Below are 27,584 nucleotides of genomic sequence, written 5' to 3' on the forward strand. Positions count from 1 at the left end.
GTTTCACATTGTCCCAGAGGTCCCTGAGGTTGTCCTCATTTCTTTTGATCCTTTTTTCTTTTTTCCTTTCTCCTTCATTTATTTCCACCATTTTATCTTCTACCTCACTTATCCTATCTTCTGTCTCCGTTATTCTACTCTTGGTTCCCTCCAGAGTGTTTTTGATCTCATTCATTGCATTATTCATTTTTAATTGACTCTTTTTTATTTCTTATAGGTCTTTATTAAACATTTCTTGCATCTTTTCAATCTTTGTCTCCAGGCTATTTATCTGTAGCTCCATTTTGTTTTCAAGATTTTGGATCATTTTTATTTTTAAAGAATATCAAAAGTTTTCATTAATTGAGCTTGTTTTCAAGTTGACAGTTGGGCCTAATTATAGGGAGGGCAGGGTTTTCTTTTTTTATCTAACTAGATAAATTCTTCCTTCAAAAGATAGGTAGATAGTGTGTGTAGTAGACTGTTTTATTTGGTGGTGGTTTAGTCGCTAAGTTGTGTCTGACTCTTGCGACCCCATGGACAGGGGGTCTGCCTGCCTCTGTCCATAAGATTCTCCAGGCAAGAATACTGGAGTCATTGCCATTTCCTTCTCCAGGGGACCCTCCCAACCGTGGAATCTAGTCTGAGTCTCCTGCATTGCAGGCAGATTCTTTACCCACTGAGTATGAGGGGAACCAGATTGTTTTATGGATTCACTAAATAATGTGAACTGTAGTCCCTTGGTCATGAGATGAGAAACTCATGTAAAAATAGTGATACTGAATAAAGTAAGTGTTGTTGTGATTCTAGGTCCCCTAACCCTGTGCTGTCTCCCTCGCCTTTAATTCCCTGCCCTTCACTCTATTGAAACCTGTTGTTGTTCAGTTGATAAGTTGTGTCCGACTCTTTGCAACCCCATGGAATGCAGCACGCCAGGCTTCCCTGTCCTTCACTGTCTCCCACAGTTTCCTCAAACTCATGTCCATTGAGTCAGTGATGCCATCTAACCGTCTCATCCTCTATCGTCCTCTTATCCTCCTGCCTTCAATCTTTCCCAGCATCAGAGACTTTTCCAGTGAGTCAGCTCTTCACATCAAGAGGCCAGTGTATTGGAGCTTCAGCTTCAGCATCAATCTTTCCAGTGAATATTCAGGGTTGAAACCTATAAAGAGAGACATAAACATTTTTGCAGTACAGGGAATAATCTAAATAAATAGCATATTCATTAATAGGATGACCATTTTAGCAATAGATTCTTACTATTCCATTTAATGAGTTAAATGAAAATAAATTCTTCATCATAAATCACATTAGGTCATGGACCAAACTTTTCTGCAGAGGATATTCAAATCTTAATCGTCACTTATTTAATGAATTCCTTTAGTACTTTTAGCATTATGCTCAGGTCTACAGAAAATAGAAAGAGATATGAGATATGATTCCTGCCCTCAGGGAGTTTTAACTTACTCTTAAAATTCTTCCATCTTATGGGGTTTTTCCCAAGGAAGTAATTCAACTGAAGCATAAAGATACATGCTTTATAATTAGATAATCATCTGCAATAAATTTAATAAGATTGATAGCAATTTAAGAGTCTGACTCAGGGAATTAACAAATTATTAACCATCAACACATAGAATATTATACACTCACTTGAAAATGAGCTATGAAGACCATTGAAACATGGAAAATATTCATCAACATATGAAATACAGCAATACAAAGAGATTGGACACTATCTGTAGACCTCTGCTAACGATATATAAAGGTAAGAACTAAAGGAAGAAGTTTTGTTAGAGTGGTAAAGGAAGAAAAGCCTTTAAGAATTTGGTAGTTTCATATTAAAATAAGATCCTGCCTTGGAAGTGTTTCTCAAAGTATAACTTTCCTTGAACCATTTTGGATAGATTTATTACTTTTATATTTACATGATGAATATAAAATATGGAAAAGGTTTGAGGAGAAAAACCTCCCTGCTTTTTAATGGTAGTTTGATACCTACTGGTAACCTAAGAACTTTCTAAATTAAAATACCAGTACTATTACAAACTCAAAGGGCCTGTTAGAATAAAAACTTTTCAGCTATCAGTTCCATTCATTTTTACATATTTAGATGTACTGAGAATATGTTTATTGTACCTTTAACTATACCATTACCTCTTCTAGCTATACTCCAGCCCTTTCTCTGATCTAAACTGACTATAATTTATACCTGGTAGAATTTCCTCTAATTGTGCTCCCTCTTCATTTTTCTGAAGAAAGTAGTAGACCTTTGACCTTCTGTTCTACAGTATGTACTTTTTTTTACATAGCTGCAGGTTTTGCTGTAAAGACATTTCTCAGGTGGACAGCTCCCACTAATCACCCAATAGCAGAAATTTCTACATGCTCAGCAAATAGCAGACTGAGTTTATCATTGTACATGGATGATAAGAAAGGGCATTTATTGTTTATTAGGTAATATTCCAGAGAATTCATGTGAGGGTGATGGTACCCAGCCCTCAAAGCCAGAAAATAGCAGCATTTTTTCAACTTCATTATAAGGTAAGGTGAAAGAAAAGTTATTGCACGGTGGCTGTGAACAATGAGGGGACCTTGACCTTACTAAATCAACTGCCAATGCAGTCGTATAAAGGCCAAAGAGTAACTAGGTTACTAAAGATGCACGGAGGGAACAGGAATTACAGTATTGAAACAGTCCAAGAGCAAATGGTGGCTGCTTTTCAACAGACAAATTGGCCATTTAAGTCATTTAGTGTACAGAATGTCCTTCTGTGACCTTTCTCCATTTCATGTCCTTTAAGGACAGTTAAAGTGCCTGTTGGTAGATGCCATGATATCTTTCAACTTTTGAACATAACTAAACTTTGTCTTGAATCCTTCTGATATTAATTAGAATGAAACAGTCCATAATGAAATAGCATTGCCATTTTTAGTACACGAAAATAAAATGTGACTTAACAGCCGCCAAAATAGGAAATATGGTAACAAGTACTGGTAAAAAGAAGTCACTATGAAGTGTCACCAGACTCCATATGGACTACAACACTGTACAATCACAATCACAAGTGCAATTAGTTTATGCAGATTTTAGTTATGTAGAAAGAGCAATAATCCCTGAATTTCCCTGTCATCCTTCTTCACCCCATGCCCACCTTCAGCTAGAATCTAGTTCAGAAAAATAGAAGTCAATATAAAATCAAAGAAAAATCAGAAGTGAAGTGAATTTTAGGTCTTTAGTAGGAACTTTGTCCTAAATAATTCCAAGGGGCAACTTTCAGGGTCTTCAGGAGTCATACAGTATACAAGTTGTTTGGCTGTGTATTATGTCTCTGGCTTTTGTGCTCCTTAAAGATCCAGGTTCTGGTGATTTAAGGGTAATTTAAAGGATTTTTAAGGGTAATTTTGGTTGTTCAAGAGTTTCCATTTTCACCTTATATATTGACCTTAGAGTTTAACTCCAACTCTCATATAGTTTTTTTTAATTAATTTATTTTTTAATTGAAGGATAATTACTTAACAGAATTTTGTTGTTTTCTGTCAAACCTCAGCACAAATCAATTCTAGGCTTATATAACTTGCATATGCCATTCTGCTTTAGTGGAGGAATTCTTATTCATATGGTTTAATCATATGTGCTCATGTGTTATTGGTTTGTATTTTAAGATGAAATAGTTCAAATATGAATAATATTTGAAAACTATTATAAAATATTCATAATATAAATATTAAAAAATGGCTCTAGTTAAGTCTCTATGGATTCTGTTATCCTTTAAACTTTATAAAAAATTAAAAGCAAAGTAAATGAGAGTTGGATTATCCTTCAATATTCAATATAAAAATAATTCAGTAATTTACTTGTGGTGGGAAATTTTTTATCACTTAGAAAATACTGATTGACTCAAATACCAGACATTAAAAAAATGTTACTGCTTTATCATTTGATATAAACTCTAGACCTAATAATTTTCAAAATAATATACTTATTATCCTAAAGGGATGATAAAGCACATTTATTGTTATTATTATAAAAGAATTCATATCAGTTATTTTTAACACCATACAAAATGTTTTTAATATTATTTTTCAGGTATTTCAGTAAGGTAAACAATATCATTTATTATTAGAATATCTTAAATATATAATTCTGAGTTATTTTTACTATAATTTCTAAGGTTATTTCTGCTTTTATTCTCTATATCTGACTTTAGCTTATATAAAACTACTTTTGTGTATATAGACATATGTATCTATATATACACACGTTCACTAGCCTTTTAAAAATAATACTTTTATATTATTTTTATATTAAAACTTCAAAAATGTCCCCAACTGAAATACCCTTTGCATCAGATCTTAGGAACAGAATACAAATTTCCATAAACGTGAACTAAGTCATGTCCGACTCTTTGGACCCTATGGACTGTAGCCCACCAGGTTCCTCTGTCCATGGGATTCTCCAGACAAGAATACTGAAGTGGGTTGCCATGCCCTTCTGCAAGGGATCTTCTCAACCCAGGGATTGAACCTTAGTCTCAAGTCTCCTGCATTGGCAGACGGGTTCTTTACCACTAGTGCCACCTGGGAAGCCCCACAGATTTCCATATCACTTACTATAAGACCCATCCGTGGCAGATTCTTTTTTCTTGCTAACCCCAAATGTCATTGATTTTCTTTAGTTTTGTGCTTTATTAATGTCTGTGCTTTTGGCTGTATTACCCTATGCTTGGATATATGTAAATCTTATTCATGAAATTGAGCTCTGTGACAACAGAAATTACTTTCTAATAAATAATAAATTTTTGTTGAATGTTTGAGAATAAATGAGGTCTTCACCTATAAATTCACCATTAAAAAGAGAAAGGGCTCTCATAGTAAATGTGAAAAAGGCAATAGGGCATGAATTCAATGGAAGGTCAGAAAGTGTATAAGTGAATAGCCTGTGGCTAGTTGTCTTTTGAGGGGCTTTTCCTCAAGTTTGAAAGCACAATTTCATGCAAGAGAAAAAAGTAAAGAGATTTTAGCAAGATACAGGCTTTCTCAAGACACCTCAAGTGTAAAGACCTAGTTAGTGGCAAAAAGTAGGAAAAGACAAAAGAAACTGACAAGTGAAATTGACCAGATAAAAGTGGCTGATTTGAATATGATGGAACATTTTTCAATCTAGTTCTATGGAGGATGAAACATTTGATGTGAGAATATTGTAAAAATTAAAAATAAAGTTGGGTATTTTTTGCTTTATCTGTTTTTTAAATGGTCTCCATGCTTTTGTTTTTTTCCTTATAGAATGCCAGACTCCCCTGGTGAAGTTCCCGAATATCCTCTGTTTGTGACAGTCGGTGACTGGCTGGATTCTATAAAGATGGGGCAATATAAGAATAACTTCATGGCAGCGGGGTTTACAACTTTTGACCTGATTTCAAGAATGAGCATTGAGTAAGTGGGGCTGGGTTTGTTACTATATTCAGATGTCCACTTAGGAGATTATAAATTCAAATACTATTTCTTTATCAAGAATACCATAGTTAAACTACCTTTCCTGACACTAGTATGGCATTTCCATATCTTTCCTCACCATTTCTGATAATCATTCTAGTGAAAGTTGGACATTACACTTTTAACTATTTTCCTTTGAAAGAATATGTTTAATTCAAGTAATTATTTAAAGATTTTAAATGCTGTCTAAAATGCATATTACTCTTGTTCACATCATAGACTTTGCATCAATATAGTTTTACCTCAGCAAATTATTTATGATTCATGTACACTAAATCAATTACTATTACATTCATCAAATATTACAATTGTAATAATATAATATTATGTTTTCTCAGAGTTTTGTCTCTATATTACAATGGTCTGGCATTTTTCCACTTTCTCAAAGACTATCATTTCCTGAGTGCAGTGAAAATACTCAACATATGTTTAAAAGACAGATAACTAAAACTAGTAGGTTGACCATGTGAAATTGCCATTGTTTTAAAATATTAATAGTAATAGCAATTTCATACTGTTCAACATGATACAATGGCATCTTTTCAAATTATTGAAAGACCAAGACCATGGCAATTCAAATGGAGTTCACATTATATTTTCTATCCTGCATGCTGACTATTTTGCTAATACTGTTAAAAATTTATTTATTTGCATAAATCCCCCGGGCTTATGAAATGTCTGAACATGACATCGGTACCTGAATTCTTTGTACCTTTAAACTTGAGGTCGACTTGACGCATTCTCTGGCACCAGTGTAAAGAATAAAGTAACAAATTCCTGTTGTCCATTTATATCTCGGCTTCCACACTCCTTTTACCAGATATGAAATTTGTGGCAAATATGATATGTGCTCGTTTCCTGTATCCAAATGTGTCTTTCCTCTCTGCCACACTTACCAGACCTAAATGTTCATGTTCTCTCTCTCAATCTCTCACAGTGATATTAGAAGAATTGGAGTCATACTCATTGGACACCAGAGACGAATAGTCAGCAGTATACAGACTTTACGTTTACACATGATGCACATACAGGAGAAGGGGTTTCATGTATAAAAGTACTACAAGCACCTCTGTTTTGTGCCTCGGTATTTCTAAAATGAAAGATATCCTCTCTACTACCCTCTCTTCTGATTCTCCAAACATCACCTCACAAACCGCAGTCTCCTCTTCAGGCTACAGGCACACATACCTTTTGTTTATACTTCCAACCTGGATTTAAAAATCACTCTTCATAGCTCCGCTCCGAATAACCTGCAGATAAAACCCTGGCGCACTGCAGATTATCACTACACGTGGTAAATAACTCAGCATGGATGTGTAACTTTATATAACTGCATTTCAGAAGTGTTCAAGGACTTAATCCAAAGGAATTTGGGGTTAAAGATGGATTTAGAGTTTGATGGTAGATGAAAAAGAAATAGTTGACCTTTCTTTCATGTTTTGTGATCAAGTATTTTCCAAACTGACATGAATATTTATTTTTTAAATAATTATATTCAACTCTATGGGTCATATTGTTACTTTATTCTACAATTCTTTACCTGTTGATGCCTGATAATGTTAGAATTGTTTGCAGAAAAGATCAATGATTTCATGTAGTGAATTCTTTTCAAGTGTGACTCTGGTGAGAAGGGAGTTATCAAGGGGGAGAGAGGGAGAAACATACTGTGCTTCTAAAACTTCTAAGTCTTGGTTTGTCTCTTTTTTTTTTTATTAACTTGATAGTGTCTTTCACATGTCATAGTAGGTAGTAGTTTAGAGGCTTTCCCATCTAATTTTTTTTTTTTTTACTATCAATATGTTTCTCTACTGCATTATAAAGATCACGCCTGGAAAGACCAAGGGTGAGTCCATTGCTCTAGAGGCTTTAAATAGAGAGACGCATGGAATAAATCCATGACTGTTCCCTTGGTTTATCTTCATAAATTTGCAAGAGTAATTATCAAAGCATTGAGAAAATTAATTATTCTCAGCAGAATTGCTTTGAATAAAAGATCTAAGAGTATAGTCTTAGATAAAATGTAAAAAGATTTAATTTACAGAATTTTATGATAGTTATATGGTGGCCTAAGAACATAAACACATAGAGCTAGTCTAATACTGGTACATTTTGCAAGGTTAAGAATTTTTGTTTTGTTCATGAAAATAAGTTACATGAACATGCTGAGCTATTTTCCAAACCTTCCAAGGTACAAGTATGCCATTGCATACACCAAAGAAGGTATAAAAAGAGCATAAATGAATTGTGTGCAACCTGAATCCTTTCTACAGTAACATAAAAATATAAATACAGCTAAGGTGTGTTGTTGCCATAATCTTCTGGAGGCTCCAACAACAGGCAAATATACTTTTCATTGAACTAAGTTGAGTCAGTTTATCAAAACAGTACTGTATTATGAACAAATTCAACTATAAAATCAGATGTTCCCTGTGGGGGGAAAAAAAAAAAAAGACTACTGTGCTAGGTGGAAGAGTAGCGAGAATGTATTAAGAGGGAAAAAAAAAGAGCAAGTTGTCTAAAGGTACTGGTTTAATATAAAAATTAGGTTTTATTTGATCTTGGAACTAAAGGTACCCTACCCACATTCTCAAATTCCTACCTAAATTACATTTTTTTGGTGATAATAGTTTTCTTGCCATAAAGGAGTCCCTGTTTTTCCTTATTTTAAGGTTCGTGGATTGTCCCTTCCATATACTTCTTTTGCTGATTTATCTTCTGATTTTTGTCAACCACAGCTAAATTTTTCTCATTTAAAAAAAAGAGAGAGAGATAAAAGGAAGAGTCTTTAAAGTATCCATTATAGTACACTGAAAAAGAACAAAGTGGGAAATTCATCACTTTTTAGGTGTGTCAGAAATAGCTAGCAACATTTTTCTAGCCGTCACCCGCACAATCATGCATCACTTGCAGGCTGTGTGTGGTTTGCTTGATACATTTACACAGATCTGGATACATTTAGAGAAAATGTAAAATTTCCATATTTACCTATCTTCAAATATATATTAAATAAGAACAGATGTAAAACAGATAAAATTTATTAATCATATATATTTATTTTTATAATGCAACAAAAACGTATTTAGAAAGATAAGGAATAGAATAATTATGGTCTTCCATAGGACACTGTCAGCAACATCTGTATACTTTGATTAAATAAATTCTATAAAGTATTGAAACGTCTATGGGGTGGGCATTCAGTTCTTGCAAGATTAAATATCTCTGTTAAGAATGTTTTTCTTTAAAACTCCAACGATCCTATTCTATATCTGGTTAATTTATGTTTTTTTTCCCTTCCTAAATATCTTTCTGTAGTATTATAAAACTGCCTTTTCACTTTCTCTCTAACCCCAAATCCTCTTTAAAATTTATGTTGCATTTATATTTTTTAGAAGTGTAAGCATGGTGATCTTTAGTATAAATTTAAACCTCATCATGGTCAGAGCAAGATGTTCAAGATTAAACAGAAACATTAAAAAATAAATATATCTATTTCTCTATTGCCTACCAATCACAGATTTGAAAATTTTACCTGAAATATTTTGATATTTACTAGTGTACATATTCATTAATTAAAGCTGTTTAATATTCATAAGCATAGAATTTAATAATAGAAAATGAGTAACTCCCATAAGTCACAGCCTTCAGAAATAATCTTTAATAACTAAAATATGCATATATACTCATATACCTGCTTTATATTAAACTTCCTAGTCTATGTTACTGAGGGGCTTTTTAGGTTTTGGAGATTAGTTGAAGGAACCATTATTATTTTATTGTCTATGTGGTCAGTTTCCAGTCTATAGTCCACTCATTATCTCATAGGATAAGACATAATTGAGAAAAAATGTAAAAACCATGCAGAGATTTATTATATAAATCATTACACTAAAAAAGCCATCAGAAGTTGCAAAGCTCTTGGCTTAACATGAATCAAGAATTATAGCACTTTTGCACTGAATTATGACTGTTGATAAATGTTATGAATGTCATAATAAAAAAAAGATTTATCTTCTTTCACCCTGAATTACTCTTAAAATCTATCCAGCTAACACCTGGACAGCTTTAAGGCCCATCTCAGCCCATGAATGGAAAACAAATCCAAATTCAATCCTTGAAAAGCAGTCTTTACAGAAGGTCTTCTGTAATAGATCTTCTGACGTGATAAAGAATGAATTGCATTACCTATCTCCCAACCACAATTTTCTTAAAAATCCATTTTTATATCTTTCCTAGCAAATTTCTACTCTGTAAAGAAGTAAGTTAAATCTTTTACTTCAAAATGTTCATCAATACTAGGTCTTATTTTTCTATTCCTTTTTTAAACATTCTTCCCCACCTCCTTGATTCTTTTCTCTTTATTCTTCCATCCCCTCTTTTTTCTTTTCTCAGCTTCTGCCACTCCACCCCATATCCCTATCAACAAAAGAAAAGGAACACAGCAAATCCAAAAATATCTTACCGATCTCCCTAGAAGAGGCTGAAGGTGGAGGAAAAACAGGAATGTTGCAAAAGTCATACTTTAATATTTTGGGTCCTGTTGCATAAATAGGAGCATTTGCACATACAGAGTGTAAGAGTTCTGGCTTTTGATTAACTGAAAATTAAATGCTTTGGAACATTATTTCAAAACAGATGAAGATGATCCTTTTCTACTGCTTTAGCTAAGGAAATGTATTATTAATTTAAAGGAAAATATTTTAAGAATTAGAAACTGTTATCAAGTCACAGTTGGTATATATCTTTATATAATAAAGATATTAGAAGCAAGTGTAATCACTTCTTTTAGTATCATCACTTCAACTTTTCCAAGCTCAAATTCCATTAAGTAGAAAAGACTCATTCGCATTCAATCTGAAAATATTTTAATTCTTTTTTGTATGAAGACTCCAAAAGGTAGATTGATGGTATTCTTCCATTAGAACACAGGGCACTGAAGTCATCCAACTTTTTGTTTTTATGGTCAGTATTTTCAAAAGATTTTTCACTTTTTATAATAATGTTCAATAAAGGCAGTGTAAACTGTAGTTCAGTTTAACAAGTATCTACAAGGTGTCTCTTACATGCATAAAATTTTATGGCAAAGATGAGTTTGACTGTACTGTCCTTATCTCTAAGTATCTCTTAAGCTTAAAACTTAGAGCCTATCTGCTGTGTTTGCTGTAATTTCCATGTCACTTAGTTCTTTCCATAGAACAAAAATACATTAAATAAATAAAACCTTGTTTATTTGCAATTGGATTTGCAGTCCCTATGAAAGGAGATATTTTGGACCTCAAAGTTTTTCATAGACGCCTCCACACTTCCTCTGACAGAAGGGAGCACACTCGTTTGATTCTCTAAGACAGTCTCTCTTGTCACCTACCAGTCGACCCTCCTCAGAGGTCGCATACTGCCACTGTCCGTGGGCAGCCTGCTCAGTTCATGTGTAGACTCACTACCTCAAAGCTACCTCCAGTTAGAAAACATCAACCATTTTTTAAAACCAATGCTGGGGTGCTCTCCTGCGCAAGCCAATTCACTGGGCCTAGGAAATGTAACAATGAGTATATGACTGCAATGGTTGCATAAAATTCTTTCCGACATGATATATTTAACAAAGGGCTTCCCTGGTGGCTCAGCTGGTAAAGAATCTGCCTGCAATGCGGGAGACCTGGGTTTGATCCCTGGGTTGGGAAGACTCTGTGGAGAAGGGAATGGCAATCCACTCCAGTATTTTTGCCTGGGAAATCCCATGGACAGAGGAGCCTGGCAGGCTGCAGTCCATGGGGTCTCAAAAATTTGGACATGACTGAGCGACTAAGCATGGCCCAGCACATATTTAACAAAGGAAAGAAATGATTACTCACAACCAGAGCTAACGTATTACTAGATGAAATAAAGGAAAAGAAAAATCTTACATTTCAGAAGAGTAAATGCCCCATCTTTCTCTTACTATTCCCTTAAAAAGACAACTATTAGGCAAGTGTTTCAAAGATTTCTTAGGATAAAATATATTTTTTGTATGTTATAAGAGGATGTGACATGATTTACATGTATCCTGAGAGAAAAGACAAAGATCCAGAGGAAGATGCAGGTCATCAGAATGTAGTTTTAACGAAGCCTCTTTCTTTTGATTAATAATTAGAATTTCAAATTAATGATGGATTTATATAAAATGTTTAAAAAAGGATATTTACATAGGAAGACTTAAGTTATTTGCTCTCGATTCAAAAGAGGTAACAAAATCCTGTTGGCGTTGGCAACTTGGAGAGAAGCCAGAATTAATTATATTACTTCACTTTTCATATAAAGTATAATTGTTGCTCTCTAAATTATTTACTCAGTAATATTTTTTAAGTTGTAATGAATCAGTTTTTATTTAACAGTACATGAATAGATTTGAAGGTTAATTTTAGCCTATCAATGTTGATTCAAAATTACTTTAAAAGTGAAACAAAAAATGAAAAGTAAGCTACAATTACTACAGGCAGCAAAGCACTACTAAAAAATAAATTTCATCTTTTAGAAAAGAAAAATAAACTTCATCTTTTAAAAACACGAAGGGTTGGGTTTATCTTAATAGTACCAAGTCACCTCCTTTTGTTATATTTTTGCACTTGTGCATTGAAAGGAAAGTTTCTTTCTAATCAAAATAAAGAAGGTTTTTGCTTGAATTTCCACACTGGTTTATTAGAATTACCAAATCTCTATATTCTTAAAAGAACTTTTGATTTGTTTCTTTTAAAGAGGAAAATCTCAAAGAAGAATTCGCCTATCTTTTAGAGCTAATTAATCCTTAAGAATACAAAAGCATTAAAAGAAAATTACCAGACAGATGAGGATGAAAGATTGCTTTTAAATATATTATATATAAAAATATGGTATCTACTTTCAATTAGAAAATAAAATACAGATTAACACAATTTCCTGGGAGTTGTAAATTAGAAAAGTATCAGAATTATTGAAATTTTTCTCTCAAGTAAAGCTTTGTTCTCATCCATATTTCTTCACTATTTGTAACCTCAGGCTAATCTTTAATTTGTCATGATAACTTACTTTTGGTTAAGGTAATAACTCAAACTATAAATCAGAACAACTGAGATATGACTTTAAGGTGTTCAACAAAATAGTAAAAGGAGGACAACACTACTTCAGGATTCTTATTTAGTTAGCATCAGAATCTCCATGTTATTAGCCCTCACGGAAGAGAGAACTGTCCGTATTCCAAAATAATGCATTATTATAAAGAAAACTCCAAGGACATGAGAATATTCATTTTTCATATATCTAAATCAAATTTTATGTTTAGGCATTATTAACTTTGTAGATAGATGTCATTTCATGAGTTAAATATGACAAGCAGTATAGATGTGAACATTTCTATACTAGTTTTTTACGTTTATAGATCATTGTCCTTGAAACAGTCTTAATTTACCTTTGTTCTAGAAAGATCAAATATCATTTAATTTTTTGAAATCATGATAGATGGAGTGGATAGTGCTAAATCATAAAAATAAACAAACAATACACCTTTAAGGTTTTTACCTTAGACTGTCATCTTCTGTTGCTTTTACAATAATTTAAGTCTCTCTTCCACATTTAGTAATTTGTAGAATGAAATATATGTATTTAAATAGAAATTGCTTTTCTTAAATTTTCACTTAAACACATCTTCACTCAGTCAGAGAGAAGCCAGAATTAATTACCATCACTTCATTTGTTATATAAAGTATAATTGTTGCACTCTTTAGAATTATTTACTCAGTATTATTATTAAAGTTGTAATGAAGTTTTTATTTAACTGTACATGTTTTATTTATTGCCATATATTACTACTCAAATAAATCTGCTTAAACGTGTGGTCTTTAGAAACTCTATGACAAAATCAATGACCACTCTTGCCAACAGACTTGTAACTTAACAAGCTTTTTTTTGTCAGTGTGACTGATGTGAGCATTGTTAAAATCAATTTGTTTGAATATCCATTGGTATTTTATCTAGAGTTACTATTGTATTATATTCAAAAGTATCTTTAAAACAACACTGAATTTTCATGGACAATATAAAAATAAAGACTGAGGCTTTTTAAAATGTCTGTACTGCTTGGAAAATAAGGTTTAACATGCATAAATGTTTGTTATTGAAGTGTTTAATTTCCTTTAATTTGATGTTGTTCTTCCTATGCCATGTATATGTATTTAAAGAAAATTGTAATAATATATTTATACAATGCAAAAATCTCATTTTCTTCTTACAGAAATGGAGTTTTGTCATAATTTTAAGTGTTTTAGGTCTCCAAGGGAAAATAATCAAAATGTGAAATGGGAGCATTTGTTTTTTGGAAAGGCATAATACCTGAGCATTCCTAACATGAATACGAGTGAGAGTAGATTTTAAAGATAACTATATGTGCTTTATTTATAATATATTATTAATCATTTTGTTAATCATACTTTTTCTTTAGAGCATATTACTGGGAACTTGAATAGCTTTGCACATCTTTCACAAACTATACTTAGGTTTAATTTTATATGCAGTATAAGCTTTGACAGCTTAATTTTGACTTTTGATGGAATAATTGTTAATTAACAGTCCATGTTTCCTAAAATGTTAGTTATACCTCCTATAACATGTTAGTTATACCTTCTATAATAACCTTATATTTTAAAAAATCAGAGACAGAGCATGAATTCTGAATATGAAAATGGACCACATTCCATTAAAACTGAGGAAAAGGCAAAAAGGTAATACAAAGAGAAGTTTGTGATATAACTATTAATTATCCCATTTTAAAAAGCAAACAAAAAATTAATAGAAAACAGTGAATGAAAATTATTGTCGTGTTACTCTTACTGGTAATTTTGAAACTAAAATCCCTTTTGAGGATGAGACTAATATAAATATGTTCACTGATAATTGTTAAAATATGTATTGCTATAAACAGAAATCTTCCCAAAATATCAAAAATTTAAATTTAAGTTTATTAATAGACCAAATGATCACAATTATTAGCATTTCCATATTAATAGTTCTTTTGATTTCAAAAGAACTATTTCATATATAATTAAAGAATTTACCCTGCAAAATTGAATATCAGACTGTCAAAGCACTTTATAGTTATTAATGATTCACTCTTATTAATAATGATGAGATTTTTCTTGTGCTTTATTAAATGTAAAACTATATATAAGATGCAGGTAAAAATAACTGAGTTGAAAGGGTAGCCTTTTAGAATCAATTTATGCTTTTATACAGATACATATAAATGTATAAGATTATGTGTAAAATGTAAATAAGTACTTTTTACACATAGTTTTAAATGTTTAAAATATATGATACCAATGTATTAGTTGTACATTATATCTTATGACCTCTAAATGCTTATATTCTTTCAAGGAGATTGCCTTCTCTTTTCAGTTATTTGAAGTATTAAAAAAAAGAATTGTTTTGTATATTATATTTCCATTCAATCTCTCTAATATTGATTGTAATTTCCCAATTCTCAGAGAAGTTGAAGCCAAAAAACATAACATAGTGGCTAGAAGTTATTATTTTTTAAGTTCTACTCTTCTTTTATATAAATTTGGTCATATAGTCCATAAAGTCTGCTGAAGAAAGCAAACACTTTTTCATGAATGGAAATACAAAAAGAAAATCTTCCATTAGACTTTGTATATTCAAAATAGTAAGCATATATTTTTATAGTTATTTTCTAGTTTACTTTTATTCAATTTTTTAAATTTCACTAAATGGAATACTTCAAAAAAAAAAAAAAGGTAAAACCCTTCCAATTTTGCATCAATTGCTTGTTTTCTTCAGAGCCTCCAAAAATTCCTTTGAGAAAGCAAGACATTTCCTTCCTCACCATACAATCTTGATCACTCTACCATTAAGTGAAATAGATATCTGTAGTGTAATATAAAGAATAGCAAAAAATAATGATTTGTCCAATTAAAGCTATTTATACCACAGGGAACAGATATAACAAACAAATAAACAAAATTAAAGTAAATCATGTCTGTTTGCTAGTCCAAAACTGTATAATTCTTAATTTTAAAAATAGTATATATACTGATGTACTTTAAATATTTATCCATAAGTCCATTTGTTCATTAACATTTGTTAAACACTATCTTGTACCAGTGTCCTATTCTAAACATGGAGGACACAAAGTGCCCAAGACAAGCAAAAGCCCCTGTCTCATGGGATTGACCTAGTGGTAAAGTTAGACAGTGAAGAAGTACTGATAAGTGCTGTGCTGAAAATTAAATTAATATTATTGCATAGCATGACTGTGGCTTCTTCTACTAAGTGGTAAGGGAAATCTTCTCTGAATGTGGATGTGATATTTAAACCAATATCTGAAGATCATGAAGAAACAAGTCATGAAAAAATCTGGGGAAATTCCAAGTAGAAGAAACAATTTAATGTGTAGGTTTGGAGTGTTTGGGGGTAGAGAGAACGGTGTGCTTGGTACACAGTTTATGAGCCAAAGAGAGACAAAAACAAGATGGAGATCAAAGAACATTTATGAGGCTAATGAGATAGTTTAAGCAAAAAAAAAAAAAGAAAAATGGTAACTTTTGTTAGAGTAGAAGTAATGAAGATGGAGAGAGACAGATGGATATTGGGTATTTTAGAGGCAGAGCATGCTAATGGATGGGGGGCAAGAGTTGAAGAGAGAAAAATCAAAGATAAACTCTACATTTGGAAAATAAGAAACATAGTCAGTGGTGGTGCAAGAGAGGCAGATTTGGAGGGAAAAAATCAGGAGTTTAGTTTTAGCCATGTAATGCCTGTTAAGTATTCAAATGGAGATATCAAGCAGACAGTTGTACATAAGAGTTCCAAGGAACAATCAGGGCCTGACATCAAAATTTAAAAGTCATCAGTATATACATATTATTTAAGGTTTTTAAATCACCTAAGAAAAGCCTGTAAGATAGACAAGTAGGCCTTGATTGAGATCCAGGTAGTAGCAATGTAAAAGTTAAGTGGAGAATTAGAAGCCAGCAGAGGACCTTAGGAGTGTAAGGTAAGGTAGAGAACGAAAAATCCAGTTGGCCATATGTATTAAATGCTTTAAGAAGTCAAGTTTAGAACCAAGAAATGGCCATGGGGCTTAGGAACATGGACGTTACTAATGATTTAGACAAGTACAGTCTCTTTGAAGTAGTGAAATTAAAGCCTGATTGAAGTGGATTAGAAGATACTTTAGGAAAGAAGGTGGAGTCAATATCTATAAACAACTCTTTCAAGGAATTTTACTGTAAGAAAGCAACCGAAATAGGCAGTAGCTGAGTCACTGGAAGTAGATGTAGGGTCAAGGGTGGGGGGTGGGTGGGTGTGTGTGTGTGTGTGTGTGTGTGTTTGTGGGTGCGTGTGGGTGTGTGTGTGTGTGTGTGGTGTGTGTGTGTGTGTGTGTGTGCATGTCTGTATGTGTGTGTGTATGTGTGAGAAAAAATGCATATTTATACACTAATGAGAGTGATCTGGTAGAAAGGGGGAAACTGATTATGCAAGAGAGAATTTAATTAGAAATGGCTTTGAGAGGTAGATTAGGATTCGTGGCATAAGTAGGAAGGTTAGTTTTTGATATGAGGAGACACAAAGAACTAAAATGGGAGGGAAGGAAGAGTGTGTGACATGCAGATTGGTAGATTTGTGATAGAAAGGTAATTATGTTACTATGTGAGTAGTTGCATTTTACCAAGAGATAAAATTCAATATGGGGAGTGGGAAAGGAGTGAAGGCTGAAGGAGAGATGTGTTAGTAGTTCTAAAGGGGAAATGCACACACCCATTTATATACCTATACACATGCATATATAAACATAGGCGATGGGTATTTACATAATACATGTATATGTATTATACATATGTATACATATTATACATTATGTATATACATAATACACCACAGGAAAAAGACCTATTGAAAAAAATATTTTAAAGCCATTTTTACTAAATATTTTTGAGACATCTTACTTGGAAGACTTGAAACTGAATTCTGAGTGTTCCAAAGAAGCTGATAACAGAGTCCTTTTTCCATAATGTAGAAATTGAGGACTTGTCAATGTCATAGACACTTTTCATGTGTTATTTTTGTTTATTACAGTAAAAGACAAACATCATGTAGCTATTCTAATTCAAAGTCTATAAAAATTAGTTTAATCCTAAATGATGTGTATTGTACATTCAAGCAGTTAATTTTCTCAAAAACACTATTTTGAGAGGGTTTGACACATCATATGAATTTTTTTTAAAAAAAAAAAGGCAGGCTCTACTCTTTTGGTGAAACAATATTTTTATTTTGTTTTGTTTTCACATAAAACATCTATAATTTAGGAGAAATACATGGGCTATACGGTTATTTTTTCATTGTGCCCTCTCTCTGATCCTATAGCAGGGGTGTGATTTTTTTTCATTATGCTTGCAGCTTTATTTCTGGATAGGCTTTATGTAATTCAGTGTGTTAGAATTTATACGTGCATAATAATTCTTTGGATTTTATGTAAAATTAGATTGTGAATAATGGAATAAGATTATTTTTTTTCTATTTTAGCATAGCCAAAAATATATGTGTACTTACAAATATGTATTTGATTAAACACTTAATATTTAAATGGCCATGTCCAATATTAAATGGTAGATTTGACAGTTGCAGTGTATTCAAAATTTTAAAAGTTATAAAAAATCTTTGTAACACAAATCCTAAAAAGTTTATTAAGTACTAAGTAGTACATTTATATTAAATGCCTAGATAACATCTGTCTAGGTTGAGACATTTAATCCCTCATAGAGTAATATTTGACTAATGAAAAACTGCAGCTGAAAACATTTTTCCTTCCTGTAAGCATGAATGATTTTTAAAATGTATTTCTTTGTAACTTGTCATAAAGTTATTTATCATTAATTGTGGATTTAGCACTGTACCACTCTACTCTTGCAAAAAGGAGAAAAGATCTATTTCTGGGAATAAGGAAGTGCAGCACCACTGCATCATTTTTTCTCCTTGGTATTATATCACTATTTAGATCTTCAATATATGCCTTCCACTCAGGTTCTCTTTACTGGTTGCATCACAACATGGTAGAAAGATAAACACAGTAAGAGGGAGTTAACTATAGAACCTACCTATTATCTACTTCACTATGACAGTGAAGTAATCCAAACTTACTTGAAGGTGGTATTGTTTTCATCTTATAAAAATCTACTGTAATATGATGTTTCATGTAAATTTTCATGTGCTGGCATGCTTACAAGTTCTAGTGTTTTAGAATGCTCACCTCTCAATGAGGGATTGTTTGTGGTGAACTGCATTACATATGTCATCTGTCTATTTGCTGAAAGAATATGGTGTTTAGCAAACCTATCTGCTGAGCAACATAATAAGATTTTTGTACAAAGTACAAGTTACTAATTACTGTATTTTATTTTTCTATGATTTCCTAAGAGGCATTATCAGGGTCTTACAGATGGAGTAAGCCTGTTTATTAAAATATCTATTAACAAATAAAAGTTACAGTTCTGGTGGTTGACTTTGTGGCTTTTGTATTATTGTATTGGTCATTATTTAATATAACTTATCTTTTAGTCTATTACATCTAGATGCTCTTTAGATATATTAGTAATTTTGAAGACAAAATCACAGCTGTAATCTTTCAAAATAATATTAAGATCAAGACATAAATTCACATGTGTGTGTGTGTTAGTCATTCAGTTGTGTCTACCCTTTGCGACCCCGTGGACTGTATAGCCTGCCAGGCTCCTCTATCTTGGGATTTCCCAGGCAAGAATACTAGAGCAGGTTGCCATTCCCTTCTCCAGGTTATCTTCCCAACCCAGGGATTGAACCTGGGTCTCATGCATTGCAGGTGGATTCTTTACCACCTGAGCCACCAGGGAAGAAAGTCACATAAATCACTATAAATAATTAGTGCATATTTTTGTAGTGATTTTATATCAGCAAAATATTTTTTGAGATTCAAATAAATTAAACGTTCATTGCATAGGTAATATTGTATACAAATTGCAGATGACCAAAAGATACAAATAATGTACAACTGTTCAAACAGCTTTAGACCACCAACATTCATTCCAAAAACTTCCAGTATATTACAAATCATGGATTTTCTGTAGTTTTTTTAAATTGTTCATAAGAAAAGACATTAAATGTATCATGAATTAATCAGAATAGAGCTGTATTCATCATATCTCACTCCTCTCTCATTTAGAATTCTTCTATACAGTTCCAAAAGCCAGTAAGAAATCTATCTGGTTAGAGTACTTGAAATTTTCTTTCTTTAAACAGGTATCTTAAGTAGCCCTCATAAAATTAAATATGACTATTAAAGCTTCACATTCTCATAATAAAATGAGGAGAGCCAAACTAACTTCTTAAATCAAGTGAAACCAATTTGTATGCTGAACTGTGAGTGTATTGTTGAGATCTGTTTGGGTTGGCAAAGCACCAAAACAGCAGATTCTACCATATGGAATATTTACTTTTTTTAAGGTTGTGAGTTTCAAAACTGGCATTTTCCAGATTATTGACTAGACTGTGGGTTTCATACCACTATTTCAACTCTAATATAAGAAACCAACACAGCAACTACAAATATCTAAGATAACTATTTACCTAGCTAAATTTTTGTGAATTATGTAACCTAATTTAGCTTATTTTTCACTTAGCTAATTTTTCAGAAGAATTATGTCATCTGCTTAAATTGACTGAAAAGTTGGATATCTCATCTCTCCATTTTATTTCCAGTTTTCACAAAATGTTTTGTACTAATCAAAAACAGAACTCAACCCAGAGGCAGAAAATATCAGTTCCAAACAGGAAAATTAAGTCTGTCCACTATAGTTTCCTGAAACATAAGATTTCTACTTAGCTCTAAGAAAGAAAAAAAAAGGTCAAAATCTGGCTGTAAGCACTTCACTTCCAACTTTTATCAAAGTGAGTTGCAAAATCCAGACACACAGAAAATAATCAACACCTTACTGTAAAATTTTAGTCAAAAGTTAAAGGATCACATTTAAAAATCTTATCCATATAATAAAAATTGCAGGACAAAGGTGGACAGGAAATTATTTATTGAACACCAACTATGTGTCAAACATACATATCTCTATTACCTGTTTATTCCTCAAAACCAGCAAATGGGCTATATAATGTTTTTGAAGGTGAGGAAGCTGAACAATAGAGCAGGGTTACTTGGTCTAAGGCCACACAATAAGGAAGAATATATTTCCATACTCCATTTTTTCCAAGGACTTGGTCAATAAGTTCTTTTGGATATGCAGCTGTAGGTTTTGGGGGTTTTGTGTTTTACTAGTTTTTGTCTTTCAACAGAGTCCCTAGCCCAGAACCACATTATTTTTCCATTGTAAAAATAACAGTCACATTTGAAAATTTGGGAAAAAAAGAAAAAGCACCTCATGATCATGCAAATACAACCTTTCTCCCATTATTACTTTTATTAATATATAATTCCTTCTAGTCTCTTTTTCACTCTCTTAATCCACTTAATTGGAGAAGGAAATGGCAACCCACTCCAGTATTCCTGCCTGGAGAATCCCATGGACAGAGGAGCCTGGCAGGTTATGGTCCATGGGGTGGCAGAGTGGGACACGACTGAAGCGACTTAGCACATACGCACGCACGCAATCCACTTAATAGGCCAAAATAATTGAAAAGCCAAAGAACAGGTCGGGTAAGTAAACCTAACACGGGGTAGCTGGAGGGGGGAAATAATCTCATATTCATGATTAACAAAGGAGATGAATCCGTTTGCTAAAGTGAAAGACTCTCAGGCAACCCCATGGATCCATGGAATTCTTCAGGCCAGAATACTGCAGTGGGTAGCCTTTCCCTTCTCCAAGGATCTTCCCAACCCAGGGATCAAACCCAGGTCTCTCGCATTGCAGGTAGATTCTTTACCAGTTGCGCCACCAGGGAAGTCCATTACTATAAAACCCCAGAGCATCTTAAGAAGGGAGCTAACTTTAAGCATTCAGACTGCTGATTCCCTTCCGGACCAGCTGCCGATTTGCTTCTGGGGACTGTAATCTAATCATAAGAGATTATGCCTCATGGAAATCTCTAGAGATCAGACAGCTCAGAAGCCGGGTTACAGGCAGGCTTCCTTTGCCGAAAAATGCCTGTGAGTTTATCTCCTCTCCCTGCTCACAGGAACAGTTGTGCTTCCCCAGGACTCTTGGAGCTGAGGCCTCGCAGAGCCTGGAAGAGGGTGGATGCGACAGGCAACGAGGCAATTCCCCCGCACCCCTCGCCCTAGAGCGCACAGTCGGGTCCTGCCGTTGTCGCCACCACACTGCGCCCGTGCTCGAGGGAAATCCACACTCTTCTGTGCCCCCAACGCCGCAGGGAGCGCTGACCCCTGAAACTGACCTTCCCGAAAGGGCGGGGAGAGCGCACGGGGAGAAAAGCCCTCGGCCCACGCGGACGCCAAGCCCCTCCCAGCAGGCTGTGCGCGCGCCTACAACTCCCATCATGCTCCCCAGGGGTGCTGCGCGGTTCCTGGCTAGGAGGCGGCCGTTCAACCCGTCACCCTTGCTCACACTTCTTTAATACTCCTCACTGTTCCTCAGGCGTTTGGGGAAGCTCGTCAATCCCTTAACAGGAGCTCGGAGGCAGACGCGCTAAGACCTCTGAGGAGGCGTGGCTCCGGACCGGAAGAACCTCCGGTTGCCGGGGGAACGCCACGCACCCGAGGCGCCTGCCCAGCCACTGATACTTGGACTGAGGAAGAGGCTACAACCCCTTTACCCAAGTTGTGGAGGCGGCTTTGCTCTGGTCCGGGCATCCTTTCTGTGGAGGCCTGGAGAGAAAGGTACCCAGAGCGCCCGCACCACATTCCCATCCCCGAGACGGAGACGAGCGTTCATTCCTGTTCTTCAGCAGCTCCCGGGCCCACGAGAGTAACCGCAAAGAGCAGGTATCTCCTCAACCCCAACGTTTGTATCCAGAGCCGCCCGCAGTCCCCGCCGCCACCAGTTTTAGAATTGCTCTTCCTCGGGTTTTTCACTCCGTGTAGTTGTTTCTAATGTGTGAGGACTAGGGAAAAAGTGGGCTGGTGGCTCAGAAAACTCGTTGAACTGCTTTAGGTGAATTTTTGTTTCATTGAATGGTTTTAACACTGCCCAATTGGGGCCTTTTAGTTTGCTGTGTAGAAAGTGTAATTGAAATTTCACCATCAAAAACTGAAAGCTGAATAAAAATGTTTATTGGGGGTTGGAAGAGTGTTCTGTAATTCTCCCTGAAAACATTTTTATAGAGTTACAAAGTACCTCTCATGGTGTTTCCTTTGCTCGACTCCTCGCTCCCTGTAGCCTATCTTCCAAGCTCTTAACTGTGGATAACATCCAAATTCTTCAGGATTTTTCTGGCAACAAGTTAAAAAATCCTTTAGAAAGCAGTTTCTGGGACTTTCCTGGCGGTTCAGTACTTGAGACTCCGCGCTTACACTGCGGGGAGCACAGTTTCCATCCCTGGTTGGGGAGCTAAGATCGTCACATGCCCACGCGCGACCAAAAAAAAAAGAAGAAAGCTGTTTCACAGGTAACAGCTAAGGGAATTTTATTGTCTGGTGTGCAGAGAGAGGAAACAGTAAGATAAGAAACTGGAAAGGTGGATTGGCGCCCAATTGTGTACAAGTTTAAAAGATATGCATGAAATTTTAGGCTTTATTCTAAAAGCTTCAAATTCTCAATAGTGACTCTACCTCAGAGACACTGTGTGGTTCTTTAAAATACAGATGCCCTGATTCCATCTTCAGAAATACTAATCCAATTAGCTGACTCCAGTGTGCAACCAGGGTTGAGAATCATGGCTATAGGAGTTTAATTGCATCTCCTCCTGTGCACCCAGGACATGGCTAATGAATATTGAGTGACTTAAACTGTTATCTTTTATTTCCTTGTTTCATACATGCAAAAAGTAAATTTATAAAAATATAATTACTAAAAATTGAAGCATATATAAGGCTATGTGATAGTTGTTTATAAAGCAACTTCAGTAAATGTAATTATATCTTTTAGAACATCTGACTTCTCTTTTAAATTGTGTGTCCCAAAGCATTTCAGTGACAAGCATCAGGTGTTTGATAATCCAGGAAAAGGAAACGGAAAATCAAAATCCAAGGTTCTGTGAAAAAACAAATATTCAGATATCAGGCTTTTAACAATCAATGCCCTCCTCAGTGGGGGATGATACAAGAAGTGGTCATATTTTTTAAATATTCAAAATCCTATCAGAAATGAAAAACAAGATACAAAACTATATCAATATGCTTAGTATAATTAATAGCAAAGTGAGTAATGGCAAATTTACTTTAAATTAAAATGATCTGTATGAATTGTTTCATGATATCAAAAGGCTAACTTAAAGTAGATTCTGCAAATGCCTGTCCTTAAGCTGAGATTTAAAGGAATGGATTGAGTGAGATTTGAATCTCTACCACAAGGAGAAAAGTTGATTCAAGCAGCACAAGCGGAGTATCTCAAATGAAACCCATCCCTTGAGTAAGACAGCCGTGGCCCTGGGTTTGGGTAGGGCACTGCACCTTCCCTTCTGCACCTCATTTTCCAATTTCAGTTTTGAAATTTCTGTCCATAATGATCCCTGAAGGGGCCTAACCGAAACTGATGATGCAGCCTCCTTTCAGATGTAGTTGTCTTGGAAACTTCTTATTTCAAGTTGCTCACATCCTCCTTCGAGGTATAGTCTTGCCTTTTTGGTATGGAATAAAAAATACTGAAGGACTGTAAGATGGCAAGTTTCTAGAACCTTAGAGATGAGACTAGTATTTAGAGAACTTTGAAAATGGTAGTTTGGAAAGTAATAGGAAATGTTTGGAATACAGGTATATTGTGGTTACTGCTGTAGCAGTCTCTGCCACAGTTGAAGACTGCCAAAAGGGATATGTATCTCTCTTCTCCCACCACATGTTTTGAGGGACTGGGATGGTGGTTTACCCAAAGGAAGTACCTTTGGGAATTTTCACTTGGAGATTTGAAGTCTAAATCTAACAGTACCTCGGAAGGGTATGAATAGCCATAAAGTTATCACATAGCCAGACATATGTCATCAGTAATTTTACTTGACATCAAAATACTTACACATTTGCATTGCTGATGGAGTTTTTTTGAAAGTTTGCATTTGAAGGATTTTTTTCAAAGAAAGAAGTGATAAACAAATGAGTAGGGACTTCAGGAACAAATTAACTTCAGGAACAGATTAACAAAGAAATTTTTATAGTATTTGAGAAAAGGAGATTAAAATGTAAGATGGGTATTTACACTCATATTCTTCACTAGTATACTAAAGTTCTTTTAAAAAAATACTTAGGGTATTTCATATAAGTTATAATTTCAAAGAAACAAAAATGTATTAAGGTTCCGTTTGTGTGTGTGCGATTTGTACATAACCTTCCCAAATGGATTTGTGTTGACTTAGAAAAATAACAAGATATGTAAGGACAAAGGAACAATTAAGATAAATATATCAGTTGGGATTTTTTGTTTCTGTCTAAATTGAATATAGTCAGCAAACAAAAATGGTGAATTTAATATTTATTACTTCATATTATTGCAAAATGCAGCAATGGGGTTAGCTTTAGAAAAAGATTTAGCCAGTGGACTCAGACGAGGCAGCCCAAGGTTTCAGTTTGTTTGTGATTCTGGTCTGCCTTCTACTTTCTGTTTTAGAAGCAGGCTCTGAATGAACATCGCTGCCCATACATTTCCAGATTTCCAGAAAAGGCTGCAGATATTCTCAAGTATCACAAATGGTAGACTCCATAGGATACTAAGTAAACCACATTTTGTTCTTAAGTATTATAAGTTACAATAAGAAATGTACAGTTATTTCAAGGGCATTGTTCTGTGTTGCTGGGGGTTATTAGCTGCCAATCTGCATTCCAGTTAAGACTTCTTTCTGGTAATCAGCTTAAACTCTGTTTACTAAATGCAAAGGTACATTGACATGGTTTTCACAATATCACTGACTTTAAATTCTGAAAATTTGGGATACATATGCTCATATTCTCTATATATAAGGTGCCTGTGTTAATATATATGTTTTTTTCCCTGACTTGCAGCTGATTTGTGAATCCTTGCCTCACATTATGGGATTGCTAGACAGACTTTCAGGCTTGCTTGGCCTCAAAAAGAAGGAGGTTCATGTTTTGTGCCTTGGGCTGGATAATAGTGGCAAAACAACAATCATTAATAAACTTAAACCTTCAAATGTAAGTATATTTATTAGATACATTATATATTTTCTGCTAAAGAAAGCTAATGGAGGATTATTTTGTCATTGTAACTTCATTGTCACATTATGAAATCTTGTTAAATTTGTGATACCTTTAGTAAAGTAATAAGTATCAGCCAGCCATAACGTGAAGTGTATTTTATGCTGATGTAGGTAAATCTTGACTATTTAAACTGGAATATTTTCCAAATGTCTTTTCTTCACAAAAGATCTTCAAAAATTTGTGGAGTTTACGTTCAGGTAGCATTGCCTTCGTCTTGACTCTCTCTTGACAAGAGGAGCAAAACAAGGGGAAAGGTGAATCATTTTTACAGATTCTGTGGATAATTAGCCAGTTTCCCAAGGGTGTTACATGCATACCAGTAGTAGCAGGCAAGAGGACTTTAAGTCATGTAAGTCATAAGTACATGAATGTACTGCTTAAATCAGTGAAATATATATATAAACTAGCACACCTACCACTAATGTATGAGTCATGTTGTGCTGTGCGCCCAGCCGTGTCCAACTCTTTGCAACCCCTTGGAGTATAGCCTGACAGACTCTTCTGTCCATGGAATTTTCCAAGCAAGAATACTGGAGTTGGTTGCCATTTCCTACTCCAGGGGATCTTCCCCACCCAGGGATCAAATCTCTTGTGCCTCCTGCATCGGAAGGCCAATTCTTTACTACTGTGCCATCTAGGAAGTATAAGTTACAATTGGGTTCTGCTGTATATAGAGAAAACCCACGTAACAGTGGACTGCAGATGGAGGCTTCTTTTTCTGTCATCTCAGTAAGTCCAGAAGAAATATTCCAGGGCTGGTGTGGCAGCTGCATGGTCCAGGCATCTTCCTTCTTTCTTCTCTGCTATCCTTAGGGCCTGGTTTTCTTCAGGGTCCTCGGAATCTCCACATGGCCATCTTAGGTAACTATTCTCAGTTCAATTCAGTCGCTCAGTCATGTCTGACTCTTTGTGACCCCATGGATCACAGCACGCCAGGTCTCCCTGTCCATCACCAACTTCTGGAGCCTACCCAAGCTCATGTCCATTGAGTCGGTGATGCCATCCAACCATCTCATCCTCTGTCATCCCCTTCTCCTCCCGCCTTCAATCTTCCCCAGCATCAGGGTCTTTTCCAATGAGTCAGTTCTTTGCATCAGATGGCCAAAGTATTGGAGTTTCAGCTTCAGCATCAGTCCTTCCAATGAACACCCAGGACTCATCTCCTTTAGAATGTACTGATTGGATCTCCTTGAAGTCCAAGGGACTCTGAAGAGTCTTCTCCAACACCACAGTTCAGAAGCATCAATTCTTCAGTGCTCAGCTTTCTTTATAGTCAAACTGTCACATCCATACATGACTACTGGAAAAACCATAGTCTTGACTAGACAGACCTTTGTTGGCAAAGTAATGTCTCTTCTTTTTAATATGCTGTCTATATCCTAAGTTGCAGAGATGAGAAAAGAACAAGGCAAAAGAATAAGTCTTCCTGCCAAAGAAGTCCTCTTTAAAGAGCTTACTCAGAAACCTCCACTAATGACTCTTTCACCTCACTGGCTACCCCATCTGTAAATGAGGCTGGATTTTTTTTTTTTTAAACAGGACATATTGCTGCTTCCATTAGTAACAGGGGTCCTGTAAGAATGAAAGAGGGGCTTCCTTGGTGGCTCAGTGGTAAAGAACCCACCTGCCAATTCAGGAGAAGTGAGTTTGATCCCTGGGTTGTTAAGGTCCTATGGAGAAGGAAATGGCAGCCCACTCCAGTATTTTTGCCTGGGAAATCCCATGGACAGAGGAGCCTGGCAGACTACAGTTCATAGGGTTGCAAAGAGTCAGACATGACTTAGTGACT

General features: G+C 34.7%; 2 protein-coding genes across 2 annotated transcripts in view; both read left to right on the top strand.

Annotated features, from left to right (window-relative positions):
• EPHA6 (EPH receptor A6) overlaps nucleotides 1-7,689 on the top strand; it is a 924,354-nt gene extending 916,665 nt beyond the window's left edge. Inside the window, exons 17-18 of the mRNA XM_043892992.1 lie at nucleotides 5,266-5,415; nucleotides 6,413-7,689. Coding sequence (XP_043748927.1) covers nucleotides 5,266-5,415; nucleotides 6,413-6,527 — 265 coding nt within the window. The 3' untranslated portion in view covers nucleotides 6,528-7,689. The remainder of the gene's footprint in view (nucleotides 1-5,265; nucleotides 5,416-6,412) is intronic.
• Nucleotides 7,690-21,998: 14,309 nt separating this feature from the next.
• Nucleotides 21,999-27,584, top strand: part of ARL6 (ADP ribosylation factor like GTPase 6) — a 33,323-nt gene continuing 27,737 nt past the window's right edge. The window contains exons 1-2 of the mRNA XM_043892986.1: nucleotides 21,999-22,417; nucleotides 25,580-25,729. Of these exons, the coding sequence (XP_043748921.1) occupies nucleotides 25,607-25,729 (123 nt within the window). The 5' untranslated portion in view covers nucleotides 21,999-22,417; nucleotides 25,580-25,606. The remainder of the gene's footprint in view (nucleotides 22,418-25,579; nucleotides 25,730-27,584) is intronic.

Source organism: Cervus elaphus, chromosome 31 (genome assembly GCF_910594005.1).
Source record: "Cervus elaphus chromosome 31, mCerEla1.1, whole genome shotgun sequence".
NCBI classification, from domain to species: Eukaryota; Metazoa; Chordata; class Mammalia; order Artiodactyla; family Cervidae; genus Cervus; species Cervus elaphus.